General features: G+C 46.2%; 2 protein-coding genes across 20 annotated transcripts in view; one reads left to right on the top strand and one right to left on the bottom strand.

Annotated features, from left to right (window-relative positions):
• DCAF1 (DDB1 and CUL4 associated factor 1) overlaps nucleotides 1-20,860 on the top strand; it is an 89,935-nt gene extending 69,075 nt beyond the window's left edge. For 4 of the 19 annotated variants that reach the window (XM_006928826.5, XM_019822206.3, XM_006928825.5 and 1 more), the window contains 3 exons: nucleotides 8,008-8,016; nucleotides 13,411-13,663; nucleotides 17,922-18,894. In XM_006928826.5, the coding sequence (XP_006928888.3) occupies nucleotides 8,008-8,016; nucleotides 13,411-13,663; nucleotides 17,922-17,980 (321 nt within the window). In that variant the 3' untranslated portion in view covers nucleotides 17,981-18,894. Of the gene's footprint in view, nucleotides 1-8,007; nucleotides 8,017-13,410; nucleotides 13,664-17,921; nucleotides 18,895-18,924; nucleotides 19,687-20,527 lie in introns of those variants that run through there. The other 15 variants (XR_002151400.3, XR_006592970.1, XR_002151396.3 and 12 more) reach the window with 15 other exon arrangements.
• A 1,547-nt stretch (nucleotides 20,861-22,407) lies between these two features.
• On the bottom strand, nucleotides 22,408-25,561 carry RBM15B (RNA binding motif protein 15B). The gene has a single exon (XM_023249173.2). It carries the CDS (start codon nucleotides 25,423-25,425, stop codon nucleotides 22,726-22,728), a length of 2,700 nt encoding a protein of 899 aa, XP_023104941.1. The 5' UTR covers nucleotides 25,426-25,561; the 3' UTR covers nucleotides 22,408-22,725.
• Between the last annotated feature and the right edge of the window lie 2,013 nt (nucleotides 25,562-27,574).

Genomic DNA, 27,574 nt, shown 5'->3' with positions numbered 1-27,574 from the left:
AGCCACCCAAGAGTTCCTTGATTTGCTCTTCTATTTCTGGTTCCTTAAGGTGGAAACTTAGCTGATTGATTTTAGGTCTGCCTTTCTAATAATTTGCATTCAGTGCTCTAAATTTCCCTCTATGCACTGCTTTCACTGTACCCCACAAAATTTTATGTGAGTTTTCATTTTCATTTAGTTCAAAGTATTTTCTGAGATTTCTTCTTTGAATCTTGCTATTTAGAAGTGTGTTGTTTAATCTCCAATATTTTGGGGCACCTGGGTGCTCAGTCAGTTAAACATCGGACTTTGGCTCAGGTCATGATCTCATGGTCCATGGGTTTGAGCCCCGCGTCAGGCTCTGTGCTGACAGCTCAGAGTCTGGAGACTGCTTTGGATTCTGTGTCTCCCTCTCTTTCTGTCCCTACCCTGCTCATGCTCTCTCTCTCTCTCTCAAAAGTAAATAAACATTAAAAAAAATTAATCTCTAAGTATTTTGGGGTTTTCTAGCTATATTTCTGTTATTGATATTTAGTTTAATGCCATTGTGGTCTGAGAGCAAACATTATCATGATTTCTATTTTAAATTTGTTAAGGTGTGCTTTATGGCCCAGAATGTCGTCTATCTTGGTGAATGTTTCATGTGAGCTTGAGAAGAATGTGTATTCAGTTGTTGGACAAAGTAGTCTGTAGATGTCCATTATACTCAGTTTATTGATTGTATTGATCACTTCAACTGTGTCCTTACTGGTTTTCTGCCTGATGTATTTTTCCATTTCTGATAAAGGGGTATTGAAGTCTCCATTACAATAAGTAGATTCATTATTTTCTTCTTGCAGTTCTGTCAGTTTTTGCCTCGTGTATTTTGATATTCTGTTAGGCACATATATATTAAGGATTATTATGTTTTCTTGGAGAATTGACCCCTTTATCATCATATAATGCCTTTCTTTATCACTAATAACTTTCCTTGGTCTGAAGTGTGCTTTGTCTAAAAGTAATACAGTTACCCTAGTTTTTTAAAATTCATGTTAGCATGGTATATCTTTTTCCCGCCATTTATTTTTAATCTATATGTGTCTTTATATTTAAAGTGGGTTTCTAGGGGACAACATGTAGCTGGGTTTTGTTTCTTGGTCCACATCAATAATGTCTTTTAATTGATGCATTTGGAATGAGATTCTAAGTGATTATTGATATAGTTGGCTTTGTATCTACTGTATTTCTTGCTGATTTCTATGTGTTGCCCTTGTTTTTTCTTCCTGTTTCTGTCTGCTACTCTTTTTCTGCTTTTTGTGGTTTTAATGGAGCATTTTTCTAGGATTCCACTCCTTTGTTAGCCTATTAGTTCTATTTATTTATTTAATTTTACTGTTTTTAGTAGTTGCCCTAAAGGTTGCAATATATACATTTACAAGTAATCCAAGTCCACTTTCAAATGACACTCTATCTCTTTACAGGTAGTACAAGCACCTTATGGTAGAATAATCCTAGTTCCTATGTATTTCTCATATCTTATTGCTGTCCTTCATTTATATATAAGCATATGTACATATATATAATAATACATAATCACACAAGTTATTGGTGTTGTTTGGATAAACTATTATTTTGAACAAAGATCAATTAAGAATGAGAAAATAAGGGACACCTGGGTGGCTCAGTCGGTTGAGCATCTGACTTTGGCTCAGGTCATGATCTCATTGTTCGTGGCTTCGAGCCCTGCATTGGGCTCTGTGCTGACAGCTCAGAGCCTGGAGCCTGCTTTGTCTTCTGTGTCTCCCTCGCTCTCTGCCCCTCTCCCGCTTGTGCTCTGTCTCTGTCTCTCTCTCAAAAATAAATAAACATTAAAAAAAAAAGAATAAGAAAAATAAAATGTTTATTCTACCTTCATTTGTTCCTTCTCCTGTGCTTTTCTTCCTTTATATAGATTGGAGTTTCTGACCTTGATGATTATCCTTCTCTCTGAAGAATTTAACGTTTCTTGCTAGACAGGTCTACTGGCAACAAATTCCCTCAGGTTTTGTATTGTTTTGTCTGAATAAGTCTTTATTTCTCCACTTTCGAAGGATACTTTCACAGGACAGGGCTATGGAATTCTAGATTAGTGTTTTTTGTCTCTCAGCATTTTAAGTATTTCACTTCCCTCTCTCCTTGCTTGTATGATTTCTGAGGAGATGTGAGATACAATTTTTATCTGTTTTCCTCTACAGGTAAGATGTTTTTTCCCCTTGGGCTTCTTTAAGGATTTTTTTTTAAAATATTTTTCTGTAATTTGAAAATGATGTGCCTAGGTATAGGTTTTTTGGGGGCATTTATCTTGCTCAGTTTTCTTAGAGCTTCCTGGATCTGTGGTGTGGTGTCTGACATTAATTTTGGTAAAATTTTCAGTCATCATTGCTTCAGATATTTCTTCTGTTCCTTTTTTTCTCTTCCTTCTAGAATTCCCATTATGTGTATGTTATTCCTTTTGTATTCATCCCTCAGTTCTTGGATATTCTGTGTTTTTCAGTCTTTGTTCCTCTGCTTTTCTGTTTTGGTGGTATCTATTGAGATATCCTCAAGCTCAGAGATTTTTTACTTAGCTGTGTAGTCTACTAATAAAGCCCATCAAAGCCATTCTTCATTTCTACCACAGTGTTTCTGATTGATAGCATTTCTTTTTGGTTCTTTCTTTGAATTTCCCTGCTCTGCTCCCATTGCCTGTCTGTTCTTGCATGCTGTCCAGTTTATCCATTAGAGAGACCCCTTAGCATCTTAATCATGGTTGTTTTATATTCTTGTTCTTACAACCCCTGCCATATCTAAGTCTGGTTCTGATGCTTGTTCTGTCTCTTCAAACTGTGTTTTTTTTTCCTTTTTAGTATGTCTTATAATTTTTTTCTTGATACCTGGATATCATGTGCTGGGTAAAAATAACTGCTGTAAATTGGTCTTTAGTAATGTGGTAGCAAGGTGTGGGGCCAGGGAAGTGTTTTACAGTTCTTTTTTCTTTTTTACATTTATTTATTTTTGAGAGACAGAGACACAGCATAAGTGGGGGAGGGGCAGAGAGAGAGGGAGACACAGAATCGGAAGCAGACTCCAGGCCCTGAGCTGCCAGCACAGAGCCCGATGTGGGGCTCGAACCCACAAGCCGTGAGATCATGACCTGAGCTGAAGTCGGATGCTCAACCGACTGAGCCACCCAGGCTCCCTGAAGTGTTTTACAGTTCTATAAGTAGGTCTCAGTGTTTCAGTGAATCTATACTTGTGTACTGTGAACTTCACACATTTCTCAGTCTTTTCTATCCCCTTTGGGAGGGATCAGAGGGCTAGAGTGGCTGGAGTTGGATATTTCCCTTCCCCCAGGTCAGTTAGGCTCTGATAATGTCCCAGCAGGTTAGGCTTTGGTTAAATAGTTTCTCCTGAGGGGAGGTCTTGTTAAGAAGAACAGAATGCTGTGATGTATTTCAAAATGGTCCCCCTCCACCTCCCGTGGGAGGCCCAAGGGGATTTTTCTGATATTCACCTTGAGAACCTGGTCAACCCAAGGGGATTTTTCTCTGATATTCACCGTGAGAACCTGGTCAACCTCCGGGAGGTAAAACTCACAAAAGTGTGGGGGCCCTGATGACTCGGTCCCCCTGGAGTTTTTATCTCTCACATTTATCCTTAGAATTGTGTCTAGCAATTTGTCAGTTACAGTTCAGTTTTCCCTGCCTTGGCACTGGTTCCTGTGAAGGTTTATCCTTTTGGGTTTATGCTCTGACAAGTTGCTGTTCTCTGTATTTTCTTGTTGGTGTCTCCAATTCTGGGGACAGTGGTGCCTCTCTGACCCCACCTCTGTCGAATTTAAGAGGAGTTGTTGATTTTTCAGTTTATTGAGCTTTTTACGTGTTAGGATTGGTGACTTTAAGCTTCTTATATGCCACACTGGAAACCAGAAGCAGTACCATAGTTTTTTGAATGCCATATTTATTAAAACGGATCGTTAGGCTCTGGAGTTGAAACCACTTCAACCAATGCAGCTAGGGATCCCTAGTGGGGAAGGAGATTTCCGTTAATGCTTTCCAGCTGCATGGCTTGGAGGGTCCTCAGTGATTTCCTTGGTCATGGGTAAGAGGAGCCTGCAGTGTTTAAAGCTCACGTGAGTTCTGAGATGTGGGTAAAAGGGAGAGGTCTTCAGAAGGATACTTCAGAACTTTGATTTATTTGTGACACGGTCTTCATGTTTTCTTGAGTGCTGTACTATTTAACTTGTACCTGTTGGTAGTATTTCTTGGTAGCGGAGCTTGTAAGTGGTGTTAGAGCCTCCAAATGTCACATGGTTGCTTTAGGTTGGTTTCTTTCTTTTTTTAAAAATTTTATTTTTTTAAATTTACATCCAAGTTAGCATATAGTGCAACAATAATTTCAGGAGTAGATTCCTTAATGCCTCTTACCCATTTAGCCCATCCCCCTCCCACAACCCTTCCAGTAATCCCCTGTTTGTTCTCCATATTTAAGAGTCTTTTATGTTTTGTCCCCCTTCCTGTTTTTGTATTATTTTGGTTTCCCTTCCCTTATGTTCATCTGTTTTGTGTCTTAAAGTGCTCATATGAGTGAAGTCATATGATATTTGTCTTTTGCTGACTAATTTAGCTTATCAGAATACCCTCCAGTTCCATCCACGTAGTTGCAAATGGCATCTTTTTTATCCATTCATCCATCAATGGACATTTGGGCTCTTTCCATACTTTGGCTATTGTTGATCGTGCTGCTATGAACATTGGGATGTATGTGTCCCTTCAAAACAGCACACCGGTATCCCTTGGATAAATACCTAGTAGTGCAATTGCTGGGTCATAGGGTAGTTCTATTTTTAATTTTTTGAGGAACCTCCATACTGTTTTCCAGAGTGGCTGCACCAGCTTGCATTTCCACCAACAATGCAAAAGAGATCCTCTTTCTCTGCATTCTCGCCAACATCTGTTGCCTGAGTTGCTAATGTTAGCCATTCTGACAGGTATCAGGTAGTATCTCATTGTGGTTTTGATTTGTATTTCCCTGATGATGAGTGATGTTGAACATTTTTTCATGTGTCAGTCGGCCACCTGGATGTCTTCTTTGGAGAAGTGTCTATTCATGTCTTGTGCCCATTTCTTCACTGGATTATTTGTTATTTGGGTGTTGAGTTTGATAAGTCCTTTATAGATTTTGGTTAACCATTTATCTGATCTGTCCTTTGCAAATATCTTCTCCCATTCTGTCGGTTGCCTTTTAGTTTTGCTGATTGTTTCCTTCGTTGTGCAGAAGCTTTTTATTTTGATGAGGTTCCAGTAGTTCATTTATGCTTTTGTTTCCCTTGCCTCCGGAGATGTGTTGAGTAAGAAGTTGCTGCAGGCAAGATCAAAGAGGTTTTTGCCTGCTTTCTCTTCGAGGATTTTGATGGCTTCCTGTCTTAAACTTAGGTCTTTCATTTGTTTTGAGTTTATTTTTGTGTATGGTGTAAGAAAGTGGTCCATTCATTCTTCTGCATGTCACTGTCCAGTTTTCCCAACACCACTTGCTGAAGAGACTGTCTTTATTCCACTGGATATTCTTTCCTGCTTTGTCAAAGATTATTTGGCTGTATGTTTGTGGGTCCATTTCTGGTTTCTCTATTCTGTTCCACTGATCTGAGTGTCTGTTCTTGTACCAGTACCATACTGTCTTGATGATTAGAGCTTTTTAGTATAGCTTGAAGTTCGGGATTGTGATGCCTCCTGCTTTGGTTTTCTTTTTCAAGATTGCTTTGGCTATTTGGGGTCTTTTCTGGTTCCATACAAATTTTAGGATTATTCTAGCTCTGTGAAGAATGCTGGTGTTATTTTGATAGGGATTGCATTGAGTATGTAGATTGCTTTGGGTAATATTGACATTTTAACAATACTTGTTTTTCCTATCCAGGAGCATGGAATCTTTTTCCATTTTTTTGTGTCTTTTTCAATTTCTTTCATAAGCTTTCTATAGTTTCCAGTGTATAGACTTTTCTCCTCTTTGGTTAGATTTATTCCTAGGTATTTTATGGTTTTTGGTGCAATTGTAAATGGGATCGATTCCTTGATTTCTTTCTGTTGCTTCATTGTTGGTGAGCCTTAGGTTGGTTTCTTAATAGAGTCTGTTCTTTTATTCTCATGGCCTGTTGTTACCTTAGACATCCCACTCCCTTAATGCATCATACTCTTTTTCCACTTTACGTGTCATGAAACAAGATGTACTTTATCCTTGAATAGATAAAGAAGATGATGTTTTTGAGCTGTTTGTCAGTATATTACAGTGGTAAAGGTGGCTGCAGACCATCTTATCACTACCAGATATTAGTTGTATGTCAAGCTTTTCGGATGTTACATGTTGTCTTGTAAACCTAAACCAAAAACTGGGCTTATTTGAAGTTACTTATCAACACCATTATTCCTACCCTCCAACATCCTTGCAGTTTATGAGGGAGTGGCAATAATAATCTTGGTGACTGTCATCTGTGTCCAGTCCATGTGGCACCCATTATCTTTGAAGGAGAAGGTCAAGAAAAGAGAAGCTAGCATTGCCCTAGACACCTTTGGGTCTGGAGAGTTGCTATTCCCTCTGTTGGCCTCATTGCTCTGCAGACACGAAGTGATAAGAGGGAAATTTTTCATGGCTAGCTGTGAACAACTTAAGAGAAAGGACTTACTGATTTTTTTCCTGTGCTTCTATTTAACTTTCCTTTTGAGAGGTTAAGGGAAAAAGAGATTAGAAAAGGGGTAGGTAGGGTAGTTGTTAGGACTTCTGATACTCAAATGCAGGAAGGATCAAACAGAGGCTTTCTTGTCATGGAAAACCAAGGTTGAGAGGGGCAGACTCCAGAGGGTCCTAACGAGTGGCCCTAAGGCCCAGTCTGTGGAAAAACCTAAAAGCCTTTAGCTGGGAGGAGACTAGGTGTCTGTGCAGGCAGTGTAGGTGAGTTAGCATTTCTTCTGTATTTCAAGGCTTGTTTCATTACATATTGACACCACTGTCCTTAAGGATTGTCTGGTGCATTTCATATTTAAAAGACCTCATTAGAGAACTGGTTTTATTCTTAAGTCATTGGCATTTTGGTTTTTATTTAGAGATGTTTTAGTGGGATAGACCATATCTGTTCAAGCATGTTCCCCTTGTAACCTGAATTCTGTTGATTCACATGTCCTACTGGAATCTTGCAGTAGTGTTTTTACTGTATTTACCAGCCATCAGATTTCTGTCTTTCCTCTGCCAGCTTGATTTTATTTTTAACTATTTTTCCTTTATGCACTTCACCTAATTTTAAAACTAGAGAATTAATTTTCTTACAAGTCATTTGCCATTCAAAGTTTTGTCCTAGTCTACATATCTGCTCTTAGGTCTTCTCAGATTTCCCAGGTCTGACTTATATGGCTCAGGGATGCTGGCACCTGTGACTGACATCTTTGAATTTGCCTTTTCATTTTAGCAAAATAAAATCAGCGGTATGAATGGTCAGCTGCTACCTGATAAAATGGTCCAGCATAAAGTACCTGTTTAAATAGCTATTTATTTAAAAAGGTTTATTGAGATATAATTTACATACCATAAAAATGGTTGTCTTTTACCCTTATGTTTAAATAAGTTTGGAGATTAACAAGAAGAGATGAATGGAATCAATATATTGTTGAATGAAAACATATATGATGTGTTTGACATCCATAATATTTGGTTCCTGAGGTTGCTAGTCCTCCAGCCTTCAGGCATTTGATGAAAGCACAAATAAGTCAGTCATTTGTGAAAGCTCATATTATCCATTGGAATTTTGGTGTCTGTGTCATTTAAAAAAAAAACAATTCAGTCAACTTTGATGTTGGCTTTTAGGATACTTATAAAACCAGAGATTAGTTAATTGATAATTGTTCCTAGAATTTGAAAAGGCAATACATTTCAACTAATTATAGTTAACCTTAAATTAAAAAGGAATAATGCTCTCTTTTCTCCACTCCATTTTGGAATCTGGGACACACTGTGTGCTGTGCTTCCTGTGTGTTCTGCACTGCCTAGAAGCAGATGGTAAGAGTCTTTACTGATTACACACCTGCTATAAGCCTGGTCAGTGATTCCTGAAAGGCCTTTTTCTTTCCCCCTAAATTTTTAAAATGTACATGAATTAGATTCTGCTCATGAGGAGAGAAAAACACAAGTGTTTATGACTCTGAAATAAACCTTTTATTTTAATGATTGTTAACACTAGGAGCAAGTGTCCAAAGGAGGAGCAGGAGTTTAACTTTTATAAAAATATGACACATTAGAATGTCAACAGAGTAGGCTTAGGTTTTAATTACATTTTATAAAGCTATCCTGGTTATGTATGTATGTATTTGATTTTTAAATGTTTAAGAGAGTGAGCAGAGGAGGGACTGAGAGAGAGGGAAACAGAATCCCAAGCTGGTTCCACGCTGTCAGTGAAGAGCCTGATGGGGCTCAAACTCACGAAGTGTGAGATCATGACCTGAGCTGAAATCAAGAACCAGACCTTTAACTGAGCCACCCAGGTACCCCAAACTATCCTAGTTTTTAGATGAACTGTTTTAATTTTTTTAATTAGTTAATTTTTTTTTTCAGTTTATTTATTTACGAGAGAAAGAATGTGGGTGAGGTAGGGGCAGAGAGAGAGAGATGAGAGAGAATCACAAACAGGCTCTACACTGTTAGCACAGAGCCCGATGTGGGGCTTGAACTCATGAACCATTGAGATCATGACCTGAGCCGAAGCCAAGAGTTGGATGTTTAACCGACTGAGCCGAGGCACCCCTAGATTAACTATTCTTATTATTAATATTAAAAAAAATTTTTTTAACATTTCCTCATTTTTGAAAGTGAGAGAGACAGAGCATGAGTGGGGGAGGGGCAGAGAGAGTGGGAGACACAGAATCCGAAGCAGGCTCCAGGCTCTGAGCTGTGAGCACAGAGCCCGATGCGAGGCTACAACTCACGACCATGAGATCATGACCTGAGCTGAAGTTGGATGCTTAACCAATTGAGCCACCCTGGTGCCCCAAGATTAAGTATTCTTAAAGTATGACCAGAGGTTTGGTTTTCTAAGAGGTTGGTTATATTTTTGATGGTAATACAGGCTAAAGGCTATTTCTCTTGAAAAAGAGACATGTATTCAAGAAGAATTTTGAATGGTCTAGACACAAATGCTGCACTAATTTAAAAAATCACATTAAATCCTAGAGTATAAGACAGTTGGATGTAGCAGAGAAGGTCAATGGAATACCTGGAATCACTTTTTTGGTTCTGTCATTAGGAGTCTGTGGATAGGGTATATTATTGCAAAAAAGTAGAACTTTAGAACTAGAAGGTGTTTCAGAGGACATCTTGTGCAGTGCTTCATTGGGGGGTGCACTTCACAATTCCTGGGAACCTTTCCAAAATCCACTTGTGTGAGCTTCATTCATAAAGGTTAGTTCTGTCAGCCTGGAATATGTATTTTGGAAAACTTTTTCCCAGGTGATTCTGAGAATCATTATCTGAATAGGAGTCACTGACTAAATTAAATTAAATCACCTCTTTAATAAGAAATTGAGATTCACAGAAGTTGGCATTAGAAAAATGTTCAGTAAATAGTGCTTCTGTTGTAATTCTGGAACATGGACGTGTTTATGGGGCTCCTGGGGTTTTGGATCTGGGATGGGATAACCATAGAGAGCTGGAGAGACCAGAGATGGACAGCAGGAGGGAGAATGTGGTTGGTGAGTGTAAGGAGAGTGGGTAGGAGGGAGTCCTGGGGACCTGAGATTTGTGGGAAACACTATAGTCAACTGGATGTGAAGCCATAGGAGTGGGAGAAGTGAAAGATATATGAGATTTTTCACCTGCTAACTGGGAGAAGTATGGAAAAGGTACTAGGTTTAGAGATGCTTTGAATTCAGTTTTAGAATTAAGAGATTTTAAGCTTCTGTGGTACGAATGGGTAGAGCTGTCTGAGAGTTCAAGATTTAGGAATTAGGAAATATAAAGACAAATAAAAGTTGTAGGAACCTGTGTGCCTAGGAAATCTGCAAGAGACCTGGTACAGATGAACCCAGTGCAGAGGCCAGGATTGGTGTCAGTCACTATAGAGAAGCCCCACCATTGACCATTCAGGCCTTCCTTTTTCTTGTAATAGGAAATAGGTTTCCGTCCTTATAATAGGAAAAACAAACTATTGTTGAACACTTCATACATGCCAGGCACTTTCCAAAGAGATTATTATGCGTACATGCAGACATGTTCCTCCCCCCCCCCCCCCCCCCAATCCTAACAACAGCTCTGTGAAGCAGAGTAAATCATCCCAAAGTCAGGTATTGTATCAGTCTACTTTGGGTTCAGTGGCCGAAGCCATATTGTCCAGTGTTAGAGGAAGAGGGACAGAGTGAAGGAATGATTGAGCAGGTGGCAGTGGGTCCAGAGACCTAGAATAGGGTTTAGGTGGAAGTAATGTGGAGCCTATGTGGATTGAGAAGTAGTTCGGTTTATGCAAGCTTACCCTCTTCAGAGAAGGTGAGAAGCCAGTGAGAGAAGTGTGAGGGAAGTTTAGGTGTGTGGGGTGGGAAGTGAGTGACTGTGGTAACAACATCCAGAGAGGACCGCTGTGTAGAACATGAGTGGAAGGCTGGCTTCCACTGAAGGAGAGGGGCTTATGTTACCAACCAGGTACTTAAAACCAGCAGAGAATGCTCCTAAAATTATTTCCTGGACTTTCTATTGAGTTCAGCCACAGAATTAGATTCTACAGTATTTTGGACAGATCTGTGAGCTGCTGTTTCATGATTCGGGTTTCAGATTTAAAATTTAGAAAGTGAGTTTATGGCTATATCCATGTGTAACAACATATATTAAACCGGCGTTGGTCATTAATCATAGAGTATAAATGATGAAGTGATGGGTTTTACTTGAGATGCAGGTACAGCTCCCCTTCCTACTCCTTGCCCTTGCCCTTTCATGGTCCTCCTATAAGACGTCATGGCCTTCTGGGGTGAATATATATAAACTATTTCTTCTACATCAAGATTAAATAAGGTTGGATTTTTAGTCTTTTGGAGGAATTCGGAATGTTATGTGTGGTTCAGAGCTCACACTCTGAGTGACTTATTTTCTAGGATTGCTTTTGATTTAGGAGGTTTTTCGCAGTTCTCTTGGATCAGCTAGGCTTTGATCTCTTTAGAAATGAAAGCAAATGGCCTTCTGAAATTTGCTGGCTAACAGATAACTGTTTGAACAGTGTGACCTTTTACATAACCACTCAACAGTAGACCTTTAAAAGTTATGGGACATTGAAAATTTATGTAAATTGCCTAGGTTTACATAACATGTAATTGGCAAAGTCAGGATTCTAACCCAGGCGTGTTTGATCCCAAAGCCTGGGCATTTTTGCCTGTCCCATAGTCTTTAAATAATGCCAAACATGCATATCAGTATATATGTATTAATTTTAGAATCAAAAATAAAAAATTATGCCGTCTTAAATTTTATATATTGTCCCATAGAGGCTTAAGAAACACAGGGCTTTGGATATTCTCTTCTTTTTAAATTTTTTTTTTTTTTTAACGTTTATTTATTTTTGAGACAGAGAGAGAGCATGAACGGGGGAGGGTCAGAGAGAGGGAGACACAGAATCTGAAACAGGCTCCAGGCTCTGAGCTGTCAGCACAGAGCCCGACGCGGGGCTTGAACTCACGGACCGTGAGATCATGACCTGAGCCGAAGTCGGCCGCTTAACCAATTGAGCCACCCAGGCGCCCCGGATATTCTCTTCTTTAATGTACTTGTTTTTAACTGTGGTACTTTATTAATGGATTAAACTAATTTTGGTCAAGGCCATGAAAATATGCCTGGAAAAAAGAGGCAAGAGTTGTAATTCGGTAAGCACTTTGGATTATTTCCCTGAATTTTGACCCTTCTGCCTTCTCCCAGTATTTGTATGAGCTCATGTGTTTGTAGGGGCTAAGGAGCTTGTCTGTGTCCCAGTTTGTCATTACTGCCTCCAGGCACTCTCAGCACTTTTTCAGTGGATGAATGCTTACTTAGCCATCCTTGTGGAGGTGATATGTGGCCAAGGCTGTGGGAACACTGTTACCAGGCTGTCGTGTGCTTTCACATACAGTCGCGTACAAACTCTGGTCTAGACCATATACACGTTTGTACAGGCCTTAGGAATACTGGGTATTTAAAGGGATTAGTTTTTCCCATATAGCTGCCAGAAATTATTGAAAAGTCCAAGTCACTGGGTCAAACAGTATGTCAAAATGTCTCTAAAGGATGGTTCCAAAATTATCAAAAGTCCATAAAGCAGGGCTACTCTGCTGAATGTGAGTGAGCCTAATTTACATTATAGTTGATGAACTCTAGTGGCCAAATGAGCACAGAATTTTTGGTTTTTAAGTGATTGCCATATAGCAGCACTTTTAAAAATGTGTTATACATATTTTTTTCTGTGCATGTTGGGCTTGTTCTTTCTTGGCTTTCATTAGGGCAATGTATTAAGTGAATTTTATATTTTATTGCAGGAATTAGAAGAAGCGCTTTGCTACTGGCAAGGTTGACAGTTGGTGTTTGAGCAGAAGGATAAGTGAATGTTGGTTACATTTACTTGGAACACCTGTCATCCTTATCAAAGCAGAGGTGTCTTGGTTTCCTTTCAAGCAGGAGAGGACACAATTTGAATTCTAGTGCAAAGTTGAACTCTGGCAGATGCCAGAATGTATCCTTTACAAAGCTCAGGGTACCCAGAACCAAGTATTTTGTTAGCTTTCTGGTAGTTTTCCTGCCTTGGAAAGCTCTCTTAAGAATGTGGAAGGAAGGATGGTTTCTCTAACATTCTTTTGTGTGTTTTCGTGTGCGGCTTATAACCGAAAATGTGGGTATCTGTTATGTTCTGTATTGTAAAAGTCAGTTTTGTTGGACAATTAGATGATCACATCCTTGGTTATAAGAGCAAGGGCAAGAACTTGAAGGGCTTAGGAGCTGACTCAGCAGCTGTGTTCTTTCTCTGTCTTGTTAAAGCATTGCTTTTTAGATTCTAGTAGAAGCTTTTGTTCCAGTGCCCCAACTGATATTACTTGGTTTGGTTGACGCAAGAGAGAGAGAAGCACCTCCTGGGTTTTGTTATTAGTTATTTAGGAACCTAGAATGCTGCTGGCAAAGACCTCTGTGAGGTGAGTTGTGTGTTTTCTTGGGTAAGGGCTGTGTGACCAGTAATGCCTTTGTGGAGTGACCAGTAATCCTTATCTGAGAGGTGCTTTGAGAATCTTGGGGAACATGTCTGGCCTGTCTCAGTCTTCATTAGATTATCTAGATTACCACTCTCTCTCCTGACAGTTTCCTCCCCTGTCCTTTGAGAAGGAGGGAAAGATTCCCCATGTGGCCCACATGGGCTTAGGCCTCTGCGTTTTCTTAATGGACCTCATGCTCTCTTACCAGGAAGAGGAAGAACAGGAGGAAGAAGATGACGATGAAGATGATGACGACACTGATGATCTAGATGAGCTTGACACTGACCAGTTGCTGGAGGCGGAGTTGGAGGAGGATGACAACAACGAGAACGCAGGGGAGGATGGGGACAATGACTTTTCTCCCTCTGACGAGGAGCTAGCGAACCTTCTAGAGGAGGGAGAGGATGGGGAGGACGAGGACTCTGATGCGGACGAGGAAGTGGAACTGATCCTGGGGGACAGTAAGTGTAGGGCTGACCCTGAAGCTGAATCTTTGGTACCCAGGGAGAGGTCCCTTCCCTGCACCCTCCCAGCCAGCAAGCCACACCAGGGTTCTGTGCCCCATAACTATAGATTCACCACTCTGGCACCTTGAGGAAAAGCATTTTGCATCTCCAATCCTCTGCTTTCACCAGGCTGTGTAACTAAAAGGCTATTATCTCATCTGTAAAACAGAGGTTGGCAAACTTTTTCTTAAAGGCTGGACAGTTAAATATTTTATGCTTTGTGGGCCATATGGTGTCTCTTGCAGCTCTTCAGCTCTGCTGTTGTAGTGTAAAAGCAGCCAGACACAAGACATAATTTAATGATTGTGGCTCTGATTCAGAAGTAAAAGTTTATTTACAAACATGCATGGTGGGCTTGGTTTGGCCGGTGGGCCACATAGTCTTGTCGATTTCTGCTTTAGAGGATTAGCCTGAGAATGTAGTTCTTCCTGAGGGGCAGAGCCGGAGTCAGCAGCTGCTTATGGGGGTGCTGTGCCTCCTTCTTTTTAAAGTTACAAAGAAGTAAAAGCTCTCTTGTGTTGGAATCTTTTCCTGTGCTTTTGCCTAAGCCTTCTTAGAGGCTAGGCAACAAATGTTTCTCTTTGGCTTCTGTTTTGCCCACTCATCCCTTGCTCTGCCCCCAGCTCAAAGTTATCAAGAACAACCTCTAATTTTCCTACTAATTTCTCTTTAGGACAAGTTTCTGAAGTTGACCCCTGACCATGCTAATGAATCCCAAATAAACCAGCTGTTAGTTCTAAGAGTTTGCTGGCTCTGCAATTATACTCTACCCATTTCAAGAGGACATATCTGGCTGCCTGTTGACAGTGACGCACTTGCTGTGGTCCTGGTTCTTCCTTGTGCTACCCTGGCTGACTGGGGAGCAGTCTCTCTGATACCCAGCCATATTCATGTAGCTAACCCGGCCAGCATTCTCACAACTATGGCAGGTATTATGCCTAATATGGTGGCTACTAACCACATGCAGCCATTAAAATTTTAATTAAATTAAAAATTCATTTCCTCATTCATGTCCACAATTGAAGTACTTGGCAGCCACATGTGGTTACCATATCGAACAGCACAGATGCAGAACATTTACATGAAATTCATTTACAGGAAATACTATGTGCTGGCCTAGGCCCAACTTATGCCAAGCGTCTTCATAGTAGTTGCTTGGTTTTTATAATCATTGGCGTTTGGTGGTAGGAGGAACGTGTGTGTGTGTGTGTGTGTGTGTGTGTGTGTGTGTGTGTGTGTGTGTAAGCAGAGGGTGGTTGCGGTATATATTTAAACATATGTATAAAAGATTCTATTCCACAGTGACCCAAATCCAATTTCTTTGGGATAAATCTTACATGTGCTTCTAACCTTCAAGATGGAAGGCAGTTGGCTTAGGGGAGACTTTGTTACAGAAATCCTCTTGGTGAAGTTGTATTTTGAGGAGGCTCTGTGGGGGTTGGGAGGGAGTGCCTTCTCTATCTGCTCGTCTGCTCTTTACCAGCTTCCATTTTTCTATATTGGAGGTTGAGGTGATTCAGTGGAGGAGGACTTGCCTTGTCCCTAGCCATGGTCAGAGAGCCAGGTAAGAGGGACTAAGGGTCATGGACACATGACAGTATTGATGGGAGTAAAAGGACAATTTTTAGTGAACTTTTTGTCATCTGTGAATAGTGCCACATGGGGTACAAGTTGTGTTTCCTTCAATTACAAGTAACAAGGCCAGGAGTGCAGCTGGCAGCGGTGCTCCTGACATGAGATGGTCACTCATTTTTTTATTCTTGAATATAAAGCCACTAAATTTGTTTTTGGCCTGTAAAATTACTGCCTCCTTTATTAACTCTTTAGGAAATTCCTTCAGGCCCAAGAGGTAATCTGGAGAACCTTAATTCTTTTAGCAATGAGAATATTACTTTATTTTGGTGGCAGTATTTATGATGTGAATATGCTGTAATAGTCGACAACTTGAGGACATTTCAGCTTGGGCTCCAGAACAGAGGTGGTGATATGGAGGCAGCATGGATATAGCATGTACTGCATTGCTGTCTGTTTTGTAGAGAACAACCCCCACCCCCCGGCCCCTCCCCGGAGTTTACAGCAGAGCAGAGGGAGCTACTCAGATTAGCTCTTAACCTTTCTGAGCTCATGTAGTAGCCCTTTTAGGATGTGATGAAAGTCACTGAGACTATTGAAAACCACAGCCCTGTGCCACCCCATAACTTTGCTAGGCCCAGGTCCTATAGAGAGCCAATGATCAGTTTCACATGCAGAGCCCCAGCCCTAGGAAGAGAAAACACCTTGATGCTGAAGTCTTGTGTGTTTCTCTGTTGCAGTCAGTTCTGCTTTCCCCAAAAGCTTGTGTGTTGTAGAGGCAGCAGGTTAAACACTGCAGGGATTGATTTTTTACATCTAGACTGCCTTTGCCTCAGAGGGTCTTTCAGAAGGAGAGGTCCTGACCAGAGTCTGGGGTTGGGGCTCTTCAACACTTGAGGGTGAGAAGAGGCTAAGGAAGCTAGAGAAAGATGTCCTGTCACCTGACCACCAAGAATGGAGTCTGCACCCAGGCCCTGAAGCTTCTCTCAGACCCTCTGCCTGATTTGCTTAAAGATTGTGTCTCAGTCCTTGTGCAGCTGCATTTATACTCCTTAGATGTGAGGCACAGTTGTTAAGCTCTTAGCAGCTGCACAGCTGACGGTCAGGTGTCAGGCAGGCGGTCTGGCATTGTTGGATCATACATCACAGGAGCACTAGGGGACTCCCTGGAGGTCTGCCACAGCTGGGACACAGTGCTGTGCTTGGCTGTGGAGAGCAGGCCCTACCTTTTTCTGTTGGCGCTTCCTCCTGGAGTTCTTGCAGCAGGGAAGCTGACAAGGCCGTTTGGTTCAGCTCAGATGTTAGTTCTCTGATCTTCCTGCCCTGACATCCCTGCTCCTCACCAGTAGTCGGGTCGTGCTTGTGCCCTTGTAGGCCCAGAAGCACTGACTTTTCCAGTTACCTCTCTTGTTTACATTCAGGGCTTTCTTGTATCACAGCCGTCTGTTTGCTGGTTTCATTTTATCCACTTCAGTTTTCTTTGTAAAGGAGATTGTAGTGAATGAAGGAAGGTTTGGGAACATGCATTGTTCTTGCCTCAGCTTTCCTGAGAGTTCTCAGGTATCTGGGAAAGGCTGATGGGGAATTTTTTGGAACCATTGGTGTCCCTCTCTATGTGGGAACTCCACAGCCTGTGGGCATTTGCAAGGCTCCCGCTCACAATCTGTCTACTTCCTTGGAGACCTTGTTAAAAAGGTCTCATGGCTTCCTGAACTGTAATCAACGGGGGCACCAAGACCTTTCCTTCACCTTCCTTCAGCAAGTACTAGAGTCCTTAGGAGCCTAGGTACTATGTTTCCCTCCGATCTTGATCAGCCAGACAATGGTGTATCTACCTCATTTTGAAGGTTCTCTTGCCTAGTTTCATTCCTCAGTGGATCCTTCCAGAGGTGTTAATGTGGTCTATTCACTGCCTGAGAAGGCCGATGGTCAAGCGGAGTGCTCCTCCTGTGCCAGAGACACGGTGCCACCTTCCACGGTGTCATAGCTACTCCCTGCTGGTCTCCAACCTAGAGTTTCTAGGTACTCCTCCTCTGGTGTTGCTGCATGCTGGCCTGTACCTTTCTGGGAGCTTGTTCCCTGCTGATTATATTCAGAACTTACAGAGGAATGAATCCTAGGTTGACAGTCTCTACCCTTATGAGGTCTTTGATAAGAGAGTTGTTGAGAGTTTAAGAGAAATCTCACTCTTGCTTGGGCTTGGACTCCCTTTTTAGTAGTCCTAGGGGGATCGGGCAGGCCTGTGCACCCATCCCTGAAGGACACAAGGCCAAAGGGCTCAGTCATTACTCCCTCAGCCCTGCCCCTTTGCAGCTATGCAGAAGCTTCAGGGCTTGCCCTGTCCCTTTAGCCAACCCCCCCCATCCCCCACCCCCAGCAGGAAGCACCTCTAGAAAGCAGAGAGCATTGCATCCAGGCCCTTTGAAAGGCACGAGAGTAAAAGGCCCCAGGGTGGCCACTGTTGCCAACAAGTAAATTCTCCAGAGCCAGCTCCAAGTAGTTAATTGTTGTGTTTTCTTCTTTCTGGAAACTGGCAGTTAACTCTGCTCAAGCATAAATGTGTGTATGTAGGTGTTTCCTTCCTAAAAGCTTCCTGTAAGCCTAGTGCATAACCTAGTCTCTCTGTCTTCTTCCCTTTCAGCGGACAGCTCTGACAACTCTGATTTGGAAGATGACATCATCTTATCTCTGAATGAGTGAGGGACCATCATCATGTGGAAGACATTCTTGACAGGCGAGAAACTGAGTCAGATGAATTCAGAACACCTTCCCTTCCCCATCTCCCAGGGCTGTCTTTTAAGGAACTGCATGCCCTGCATTCAGAGGAATATGGCTTAGAGAGCCTCACTGGAATCTGAGGGTCCTTCTAAAACAATAACAACCACAAAAAGACAACAGGGTTTAGGCCCTATTCTGCTTCCCCCCTTCTCCTAGGATGGACAGCTCTTTCCTCAAGGGGGGGGGGGGGGACATGTCTCTGGGGTTATTTCACAATATATTTTCTTTGTATAACGTTCTTTACTTAAAGAACAAGAAATAGTTTTTTATAAAACTTAAAAAGAAAAAAAAAACAGGCATTTATAACTGAGGGTATGAACTTATATCCACCAGGTCTCTTGTCCCTGCACTTCATTTTCTATGGAAGAAAATGATGTCTAAAGAACAATACAGAGGCATTTTTACATACGTATTTAAATGAAAAGGAAAATCGTGGTTTCTTAAATTGATAAGGATTAAGAATATTTTATTATAAATATAATATATGATTTTTTAACCTGTTTTGTTGCCTCATATGCTGTCAGGTTAATTTGCTTTCCTTCGTGCCCGAGGTGGGGAGGAAGGCACTGCTTGTTTGCTGAGTAAATGCCCAGGTTCACCCACCTTCATGGTTTGGGGGCAGCAAGGTCGTTGTGGATATTGGTTTTGTGGAGTTGAGGGAACTTAGGATATAAGTTCACTCCCTCTATTTTTCTTTGTGATTGTTTTTCAAAAATTTTTTTCTTCCCTTTCTCCCCAATGTGGAAATTACAAATCAAAGGCCTTTTTTCTTTAATGTAAAGTGTATTTATTTAAAAAAAAATACAAAATAAACTACAAGTCTGTCTTTGTTTGTTCATGGCCTTTCCCTGTTCTCTTTACCAAAGTGTGATGGTCCCTTTCCCTGCAGCTCTAGCCAGCCAGTAGAGAAGACGCCTTCTGGGAGAGGCAGTCCAGGATGGCGGTGAGAACACATTCTGCCCAAATAAAGCACTCTGGGGAGAAAAGTAGCTTAGTCACAGTGTCTAAACCTGGTCTGCAGCCGTGCTCCAGAGGGAGTAACGGTCTGTGCCCGAGAACCAACCACGTGGGGTGGAGGAGAGGCTTGGGCATTGTCCACCGTGGGCACATCTCTCTGTCCCAGACTGACTCAAGAAGGCAGCTCTGCCATACGTGTTTGGTGGAACTGGCAAGTTAGGGGTCCTGGGGAGTTTTGGAGAAACATGCTGGCAAAGCTAAGGAGTGAAAACGTTTTGGCCATCTCTATAGTCGGGTGGGTGACTGTCACCAGTTTCCTCAAGAGACAGTGATAGCGGACCGGAGTTGTTCACTTTTGGCGGTTTGGGGGCAGTGGGGGCTTGGGCAGCCTGGGTTTGCAGATGCAGTCTCGGGCCTCCAAAATCAGCCTGCGGTTGGTTAAAACTGCGCTACTGCCAGGGAAGTGCCACATGCTCTGACCTTTTCACTGACCCCACCTCACCCTGCTTTCCTTCCCAGTAAACAGACCTGTCTCTTCCTTTGAGTTCGCTCAAGTAATAGCTTCTTGGTTTCTATTATGTAGGTATCACATGGCTAGAGACTTTTTTCTCCCTTTGCCAAGAGAAGAGGGGACAAATTTGGTTGTGAAGTAAACAAGCAAGACAACATGGCTAAAACTCACCAGGGGCTGGCAGAGCCCTGTCGGGCTTTGGAATACCATACAATTTGTCACACACACAAACGCGGGCCTGTGTCAGACAGGTAGCTAGCTCTTGGTCCTTTAGAGAGTAGAGGTCTCAGCTTCATGCCTCAGCTTTAGTGGGTTGCTAACACCTGACCCGTGGTGTAGCCTTGATTGCTGGTGCTGGATGCAGAAGAAAGCAGGTTAAAAGGCCAAAAGTAAAAGCGCTATATTCTAGACAGGAACTCAGCTGAGCCACTGGCTGTGTCCCTAAACTCTGCCGGCAGCTCTTGGGAGTGCCTACGGGTCTCTGGGGTGGAGATGAGGCCCTCCAGCAGGAAAGCAAAGTTCTGGTTGACTTGACAACGTGCCTTTAGGGAAGCGCCCTGAGAGGCTTGAGACATCAGCCCTATTTCTTACTATACCAGGGCTTAAGATTGGAGTCACTTAGGAAGAAATCTGTACAATACTAGGAAACCAATGAGGAGGCAAACTTTTCTTCACATTTTTTTTTTTTTGCCTCAGGTTGATTTTTTCTTTTTTTTTTTTAAAGCAACCCCTCAGAGAGGACCCGAGCCCCCAGGTGGAGGTGCTTGATGCCTGCAGTTAAATTGTTCTCTCTGGAGCAGTCTGAAATCAACCAGTGCCTTGACCACCTGACTTACCCTTACTAGTGCTGGCCAAGGCCTGAGAGAAGTTCACAGAACCTGCAGGGTCTTAAGAGCCAAAGGGAGGAAGTGGTTGAGAAGAGGGTCCAAGGAAGAGGAGGAGGAAGGTCACACAGTAGGTGTGGCTCTTTACTAAAACTCTGTATTTCCTTTTGGGAACAGAGAACACCTATCCCTGAAGAGCGGACAAGTCAAGAGTTGAAGTGTCTTCTCCAGGTTTCCATCTGGGAATGCTAGGAGGTGTAGTATTCTGGGTTCTGAGCACCCACTCTGTGAAGCATCAGCCCAAAGAAGTTTGGGACTTAAGGGGCAAGGCACCTCTGGCCTGTGTGTGACCCAGGCATTTCTCGAAGATCTGCAGGAAGCCCTGTGTTGTGCCTTCAGGTCACCCCTACCTCGCTTGCTCTGAACAAGATAAGGGCCACTCCTGGCATTATGAGCTACCCCAGGATGGTGGAGCTGTGGTCAGCTGCCCCTCCCCCCCCCCCCCCACCATAGACTTGCTTAGATACCCTGTAGGTGTTGCCACAGCTCAAGTACAAACAAATAAACACATTTAACACCTCCTTTGTTAAGGTTTTCTGTTGTGAACATGCTTGTTCTCTCATGAGTACCAGCTTTAGCCCAGTGAGCAGTACTTGCCCAGGCACCTTACCCTGTTCATTTTAAATCTCCAAGGTCCCTAAAAGCCACCTCCTTCATTGTCCTTGTGGACAAGCACGTATTCTCCATGCAGGATACACTGAGCCTCAGCCTCCACTTCACAACTGTCTCAAAACATCTGGCTGTCACCTGTGTTGCCTTGCCCCAGCTGGGGTAATAGGCCAGGCCAGGAGAGTGGCATGGCCCACAGAACCTAGAGTTCCTGGCCTTTTGGGGGTTCATTTCTCTTACTGGGGCTTCTGCTGTCCCTCAGCTCTGACAATGAGCCTTTTGGGACATGGTGACAACTGCTGTATGACTGGTTTCCCTCCCTGGTCTCCAATGGTGCTGGCTTCATTTGCCCTATGACCTCACTAGAGACCAGTGACGACAGCATTAGTAATTCTTTAAAGAGTCCCTCCCAGCTCAAGGATGCCTCCACATTGCCCCCTAGCTTGGGCAGTGCTAGTCAAAGCCATTCAAGCCAACAAGCCAAAGCTTGGTACCTGTGACTGCATTCCCCACAGAAGCACCTTTCTTCCAGTGGTTCCACCTCAGCAGCAGGGCAAGAGGCTGAGGCACTCTCTCTTACCTTGCACCTGAGAAACAGGTAAGCCAGTTAAGAGCATCCTCCTAACCCATCATGTTCCCTTGCAGCATTGCAAAAATTCTTCCGTCTGGGGATTCAACGTCCCTCACAAAAGCTCTAGTTACTGGGCAGAGGCCTGTTCCTTTGACACATCAGCCACGAATAACCAAAGGAAGAACCAGAATTCACAAACATTGGGTCAAGTTCAAGAATTAGCCCAGAGAAGCTTCCTGTCACCCTCCATTCCGACATCTGGCCTCTAGTGTCCCTGGGAGTTTAAGGCAGCTCGGTCTCCAACTGAGCATTCCTGGGCTGCCACATTAAGGCTGCGAGGCTGAACAAGAGGGGGAGCCTGCGTGGATATGTGAGAACGAGGCCCCTTGGCACCAATATTACACTGTTCTTCCCCATGACTACAAGACCACACAACTGCTAGACTACCGGCTCGCAAAAAGACCTCAAGATCGGGCACCTTGTCCAACAGCTACACCTCAAGTGGATGAACACGCACGTTTAGGGCAAGAGAACAAAAACTCCAAAACTACCACAGCTGCTGGTTATAGACCTTAGGCTCACCCCTTTCCTTTGCATGGGCTTTGCTCAGCCAGGCAAGGTAGGGTCCAGAGGCAAATTGAAGCCCACCTGCTCTCAGCCAAGGTTAAAAATGTGAACGCAGTCCTGACTCAGCCCAAAGAGCTGAGGGACTGAGAGCGGACAATCCATCAGAACTCTGAGCTACACCAGTGCCGCAAAGATGGCGCATTTGTGTGCAGTGGGGAAAAACTTGATTAAACCAAGACTCTGAACAGGATTAAAAATCCATCCTCTGACAAAGGCTTTACTGACAACTTTCCATACAGTTAGTCAAAAAATAAAAAAATACAGAACACAGCAGACAGTATCTTGTACACTAGAAATCAATGTGACAGGAGTCCCTTTGCTCATCGCTGTAAAAAAACCCTCAAAAATCTAAGAACTTAGTGTTGGTAGGGGTCAGGACTCTGGTCCCCCACCAAATGAACCAAAATAACCCAGCAGAGAATTCAAACCAAGGGAGTAGGAGGTGGGGAATCAGATTTTAAAATGACTGCTTTTGTGACACAAATGCGGAGCTGGAAACAGGTCTGGGCTAGGCAGTGTCTCTTACTATAACTATCACCATGTGTTCTTCTTCTAGCTTGCCCAATGTCCTCAGTGCTGACTGGAGGTACTGCTGTGAAAAGTCACAGGGCGGGAAGGCATAGAGCATGCCCGTGCTGTCTCTGCCCTTGGAACCACCCACCGGCAGGCTGATCACCCCCGCGGCCTGCTTCTGTTTCAAGTAGGAGACCAGGTTCCTGAGAAGCCGCCTCTGTAGGCCTGGCTCCACCGTGGGCATCCCCTCAGTGCCAGGCCCGCTGGGGGTTGCCTGGGTGGCTAGAAGCACTGCATAGCCATTGGGGCTCCCCTGCTTGATGCGCCGTGTGACCTCATCGAGCTTGGGCTGGTCCAGTCGCAGGCGCTGGGCGATCTTCAACTGGGTCAGCTTACTCCCAGAAGTGTGATCTTTGAGGAGGCCGGTGATAACCCCTTGGTCCCCCTCTAGGATGTGCATAGATGTTGGGAAGCAACTGTTTTTCAACACTAGGAGCCCATTCCAACCCAGCTGCAGTGTCTGGGCATACTCAGAAAGATTCTTGAGCTTTTTGGTCTCGTGTTTTGGCTCTTCCAGAGGCTTGGGCTCAGCCTCAGAGGTCCGATGATTGCGCTCGCTCTCTCGTGTCTTCTTCCCGTGGGAAGAGTCTGGAGCCTCATGGTGGTGGTGGTGACTCCGCTCCTCAGCCCCATGTCTGCTGTTGCTGAGAGAATTGCTGCTTGACTCCTTGGTCCCGTCACTGGCGTGGTTCTCCTTACGGCTGCGCTCAGGAGTGCGATCAGAGCCCCGGTCCACCTGCTGCCCACCACCCTTGGTCCTGCTCCTTTCCTCGTAAGGGGAGTGGGTTGTCCTCCCGCGGTCACTAGAAAGGCTCCTCCGCTTCCGCCTCTCCTCCCAGGGCTTGGGCAGGCCTCGGTCCCCATCTCCCCAGCGTTCCCCACTCCGGCTGCGCACCGAGCGGCTGTAGCCCTCCAAGCTGTTTCGCCGGTCAGAGCTTTTACTAGGGCTGGTCCAGTCCCCTTCCAAAAAGGTCCGGTCTCGGTCTGAGTACAGGAGGTGTGGGGGGGTCCTATCCCGCACCCGCAGGTCAGCATCCAGGTTTCGGTGCCGGGTATATCCATCGGGCAGCAGCTCATAATGCACGGGGAGGGGTGAGGGCTGGTACTGCTGGGGATATCGAGTCTCCTCTGCTTTGGCAAAATCCACGCGCAGCCTTCGGTCTGGACCACCCAAGGGAAAGCCCCTCATTTTTGCACAGGCAGCCTGGGCTGCATCCAAGCTCTCATACTGGATGTAAGCAAAGCTATCTCCCTTGACGTGATCAATGGTTCGAATGCTCCCAAAGCGATCAAACTCCCGGGCCAGAGCGGCCAGTGAGGTGTTAGGTCCCAGGCCACCCACCCAAAGGCGAGTGGTGGGGTTGGCCTTGCCATAGCCTATCTTAATGGGGTTGCGGCCAATCACCCGGCCTGACATGGCCACCTTAGCCCTGTGGGCCATGTCTAAGTTCTGGAACTTGAGGAAGGCATACGCACCGCCCTGGCCACGGGCAGGTCTCTTGATGACCACCTCCTCGATGATGCCGTACTTCTCGAAGGCCCGCCGCAACTCCACCTCAGACACGCTGTGGTCCAGGTTCCCGATGAAGAGGTTGCGCGTGGCGCGCTGGTCGTCCTCAGGCATCAGGTCCTCCTCGCACACGGCCGGGTAGCCGTAGGGACGCCCGCGATCGTCGTAAAGCCCGTAGTAGTCCAGGGCCCGCTCCCGGGATAGTCCCACTGCGGCAGCGGCGGCAGCATCCAGGGCAAAGGCTGCGGCGGCGTGGCGAGCACGGGGCTCCCGCAGCGGCGGGGCGGCTACGGGGGACAGCGAGCGCTGCTTATATTGGTAGCCACTGTGCAGTGGCAGGTAGCCTAGCGGGTCCGCGGGGGCGGGGGGACCTGGGGGCGGCGTGGAGGCGGCAGCGCTGCTGCTGCTGCTTCGCCGGCTGCTCCCACCGCCGCCACCACTGCCGCCGCCGCCGCCGCCGCCGCCGCGCAGGTACACGGGCTCCACCTTGAGCGGCCGGTCGTAGAGCAGCAGCTGGCGGGCCAGGGCGTGCTGGCGGGCCTCGCGTGCGTCCTGCGGATGCCGGAAGTTCACGTAGGCCACGCGGCCCAGCTCTGGCGTGTGCGACAGGCGCAGGCTGATCTCACCGAAGCGCTTGAACTGATGGAAGAGCCGGTCCTCGAGGTGCTCGGCGGGCAGCGCAGGGCTCAGGCTGCTGATGAGCAGCGTCTTGTACTCAGGTGCGGCCGCCGACGAGCCGGGACCCGCGGGCTCGGTCCCGGGCGGCGGCGGAGGTGGCGGCAGCGGAGACGCGCGGGGCGAAGCACCTGAAGCGCCTGGGTCCCCGGAGGCCTTGCCGCCGCGTCCCCCGCCGCCGGCGCCCGAGCCCGAGGAGCGGCCGCTGCTCGCACGGTGATTCGCGTCCCCGGCGCCGCGGCCGTCGCGATGCCCACCCCCGCCGCCCCCGCTACCGCGGGGTTTGTCGCGGGCCCGCGTTGGAACGGGATGCTTGGCGCCGCCCGAGGCCTTGTGCGCTGCCCGCCGCCCGCCCGCCTCCGCCTCCCGTTCGCGCTCCCGCGGCCGCTTGGCCGACGATGACGAGCCGCGCCCGCTTGGGCTCGAGTCTCGCTCGCTCTGCCTCTTCATGGCGCCGGCGCAGCGGGCGGGCGGGCGGCCCGCAGGCCCCTCACAGCGGCGGCGGCGGCGGCGGCGGCCGAGGAGGCAGCGCCCCCGGCGCCGCCATCTTGGACAAAAGGACTCGGCGCGGCGGTGGCAGCGGGGCGGGGCGGGAGCAGCGCCCAGGGGCCGGGCGTCGCGTTATCAGGCTGCGCCGGACTGTCACGTGACCCGGCGGCGGGCGGGGCGAGAGCTGCGCCGGCATACGTCATCGGACGGCGCCTCTCCGTGCCACGTGACCCCGGGTGGTCTTGAAAGTGAGCTCTGACGCCACCCCGCGGCCAAAGCTCTGGGCTACGCGGAAATTCATGGCCCTCCTGAGAGCCAGGCTGGCTTGCACTGACTCTGACCCCCGTGGGCTGCGGGCCCTGGGTGTCCAACGACGCGTGGAGTAGGAGTGGCAGCGTCTATGGGCGCCGGGCTCCCGGGTCTTAACCCAGTGGCTCTTTACGTGGTCTCCCCCAAATCCTCACCACGGCCGTCTCCCGACTAGGGTCTGGAATGGACAGGCGCGAGAACCTCCGTAGGCCCCGTCCAGGACCCACCGCCCACAGAACAGGCACCCTCAGCGTTCTGGTATCCTATGCAGTGATCGCCGTAAAGGCCGCGAGGCCATGGGCTCTGAATGCACAAGGCCAGACCTGGCAGGCGAGCCAGCAAACCTGCCGTTTACCAAGTGGGAATAGGCTCCTTGGCGCCACTGGGCCCACCCTCTGCTGCAGCCACCTGAGCAGTGGGCTGTAAGGACAGGGCCAGGGAGCCATGGGTGAAGACAAAGCCAAATCCAGTAGTTACCACAGCTTGCCACGCTTACCTCTGGCTGACCAGTGCCCTTCTGTTCACCTCCAGGCGAGATGTGGGGCCAGTGGGGTGGGTGGAATGAATTCTGCCCAGGCGCCCAAGCCCCCTCAGGATGGCTTCATTCCCCCGAGAGCTGTTGGAAGCATTGCAGAACCTGACCCAACTTCAGCAAGGCAACTGTGGGGTGGGTTAAAGCCTACCAGCTCCTCCTCCTCCCACAACCATAAATAAACCACTCCTGGAACAGCTGAGGCAGGTGCAAGGGGGAAAGCTTACACGAAAACACCTGTAACATTGCCAGAACTGACCTACACTTCCAGAAGGGACGAGTTAACCCTCTCATAGATAACCTCGGGGGTCAGCCCTACAGTGGGAGCGGTTGTTGTTTTCCCTGTTCTTGTGTTCAGTGTGGCCTATAGGCCATGGCCATACATCTCCTAAGGCTTCTGCCTTTAGCTGTGGATTTTCCCAGTGCCTGTAAGGGGCTCAGGACACTGCGCTTGTCAGATCCTAACAGCTCATTCTCCAAAACAAGGAAGTCTTGGCCTGAGAAGCGGCTCAGCCTTGCTTTCCTCTTAGACGTGGTGTTGCAGATGTGCAAAATGTGGGGCCACTGCACTAGTGGATGCCACTGCAGGCTGTGACAAGGCCTGTGTAGGCAAACTGAATTTAGCAACTGTATAAATAAACTGCAAAAAAGGAAGACTGAAGTCTTTCTTGGAAAAGCACTACTGGTCTTTCCCTTCAGGTGGTCTCTGCAGGCCCGAGAAGCAGAGGGGTGTCCACCAAGCCACAGCTTACACTGACAACTGGGTTCCCCAAGAGCCAACCCCAGAAGTAACTAAAAAAACCAGACTCTGGAGACACTGGGGACAAGACCTCAACTATTTTAGACTTATCTTGGGTAAACAAAGGCAAAAGGCAAGCTCTCACTGACTCTTTGTATAAACCGACTCCTGCATATCTCACAAAACCCCAATTAGGCATCAGAGGCTTGGGACTGACCCCACACCACAAACTCAGATGGCCAAGTAGATGGCCAGATCTGGATGGTGCTTGGTGGAGGAAGCCAGCCCAAGAGCATCTTTAGAAATGTGATGGTACTGAACACAGGCAGCTACTGAAGTCATCGTTCCAGAAAACCATACTAAACATACCCTCAGTCCTGCTCGGACCCAGCCCTGATATAAGCCCCTTGCACACCAGATTCAACCCCCTGTGCTCTGCCAAGAGGCTGTTCGGCCTCCAGCTCCCCAGGTGGGACTTCCACTCCAAGTCACCTCGGGGTGAGGCATGGGACCCAGTCTTCTCCCGGGCT

This window comes from Felis catus, chromosome A2, assembly GCF_018350175.1.
Source record: "Felis catus isolate Fca126 chromosome A2, F.catus_Fca126_mat1.0, whole genome shotgun sequence".
Classification (NCBI taxonomy): Eukaryota; Metazoa; Chordata; class Mammalia; order Carnivora; family Felidae; genus Felis; species Felis catus.
Note: the sequence above shows the minus strand (reverse complement) of the source record. Positions and strands in the feature narration are given on the sequence as shown.

Excerpts from the sequence above, each read along its gene's own strand:
- RBM15B (XM_023249173.2), bottom strand. The coding sequence starts at position 25,425 with ATGAAGAGGCAGAGCGAGCGAGACTCGAGCCCAAGCGGGCGCGGCTCG.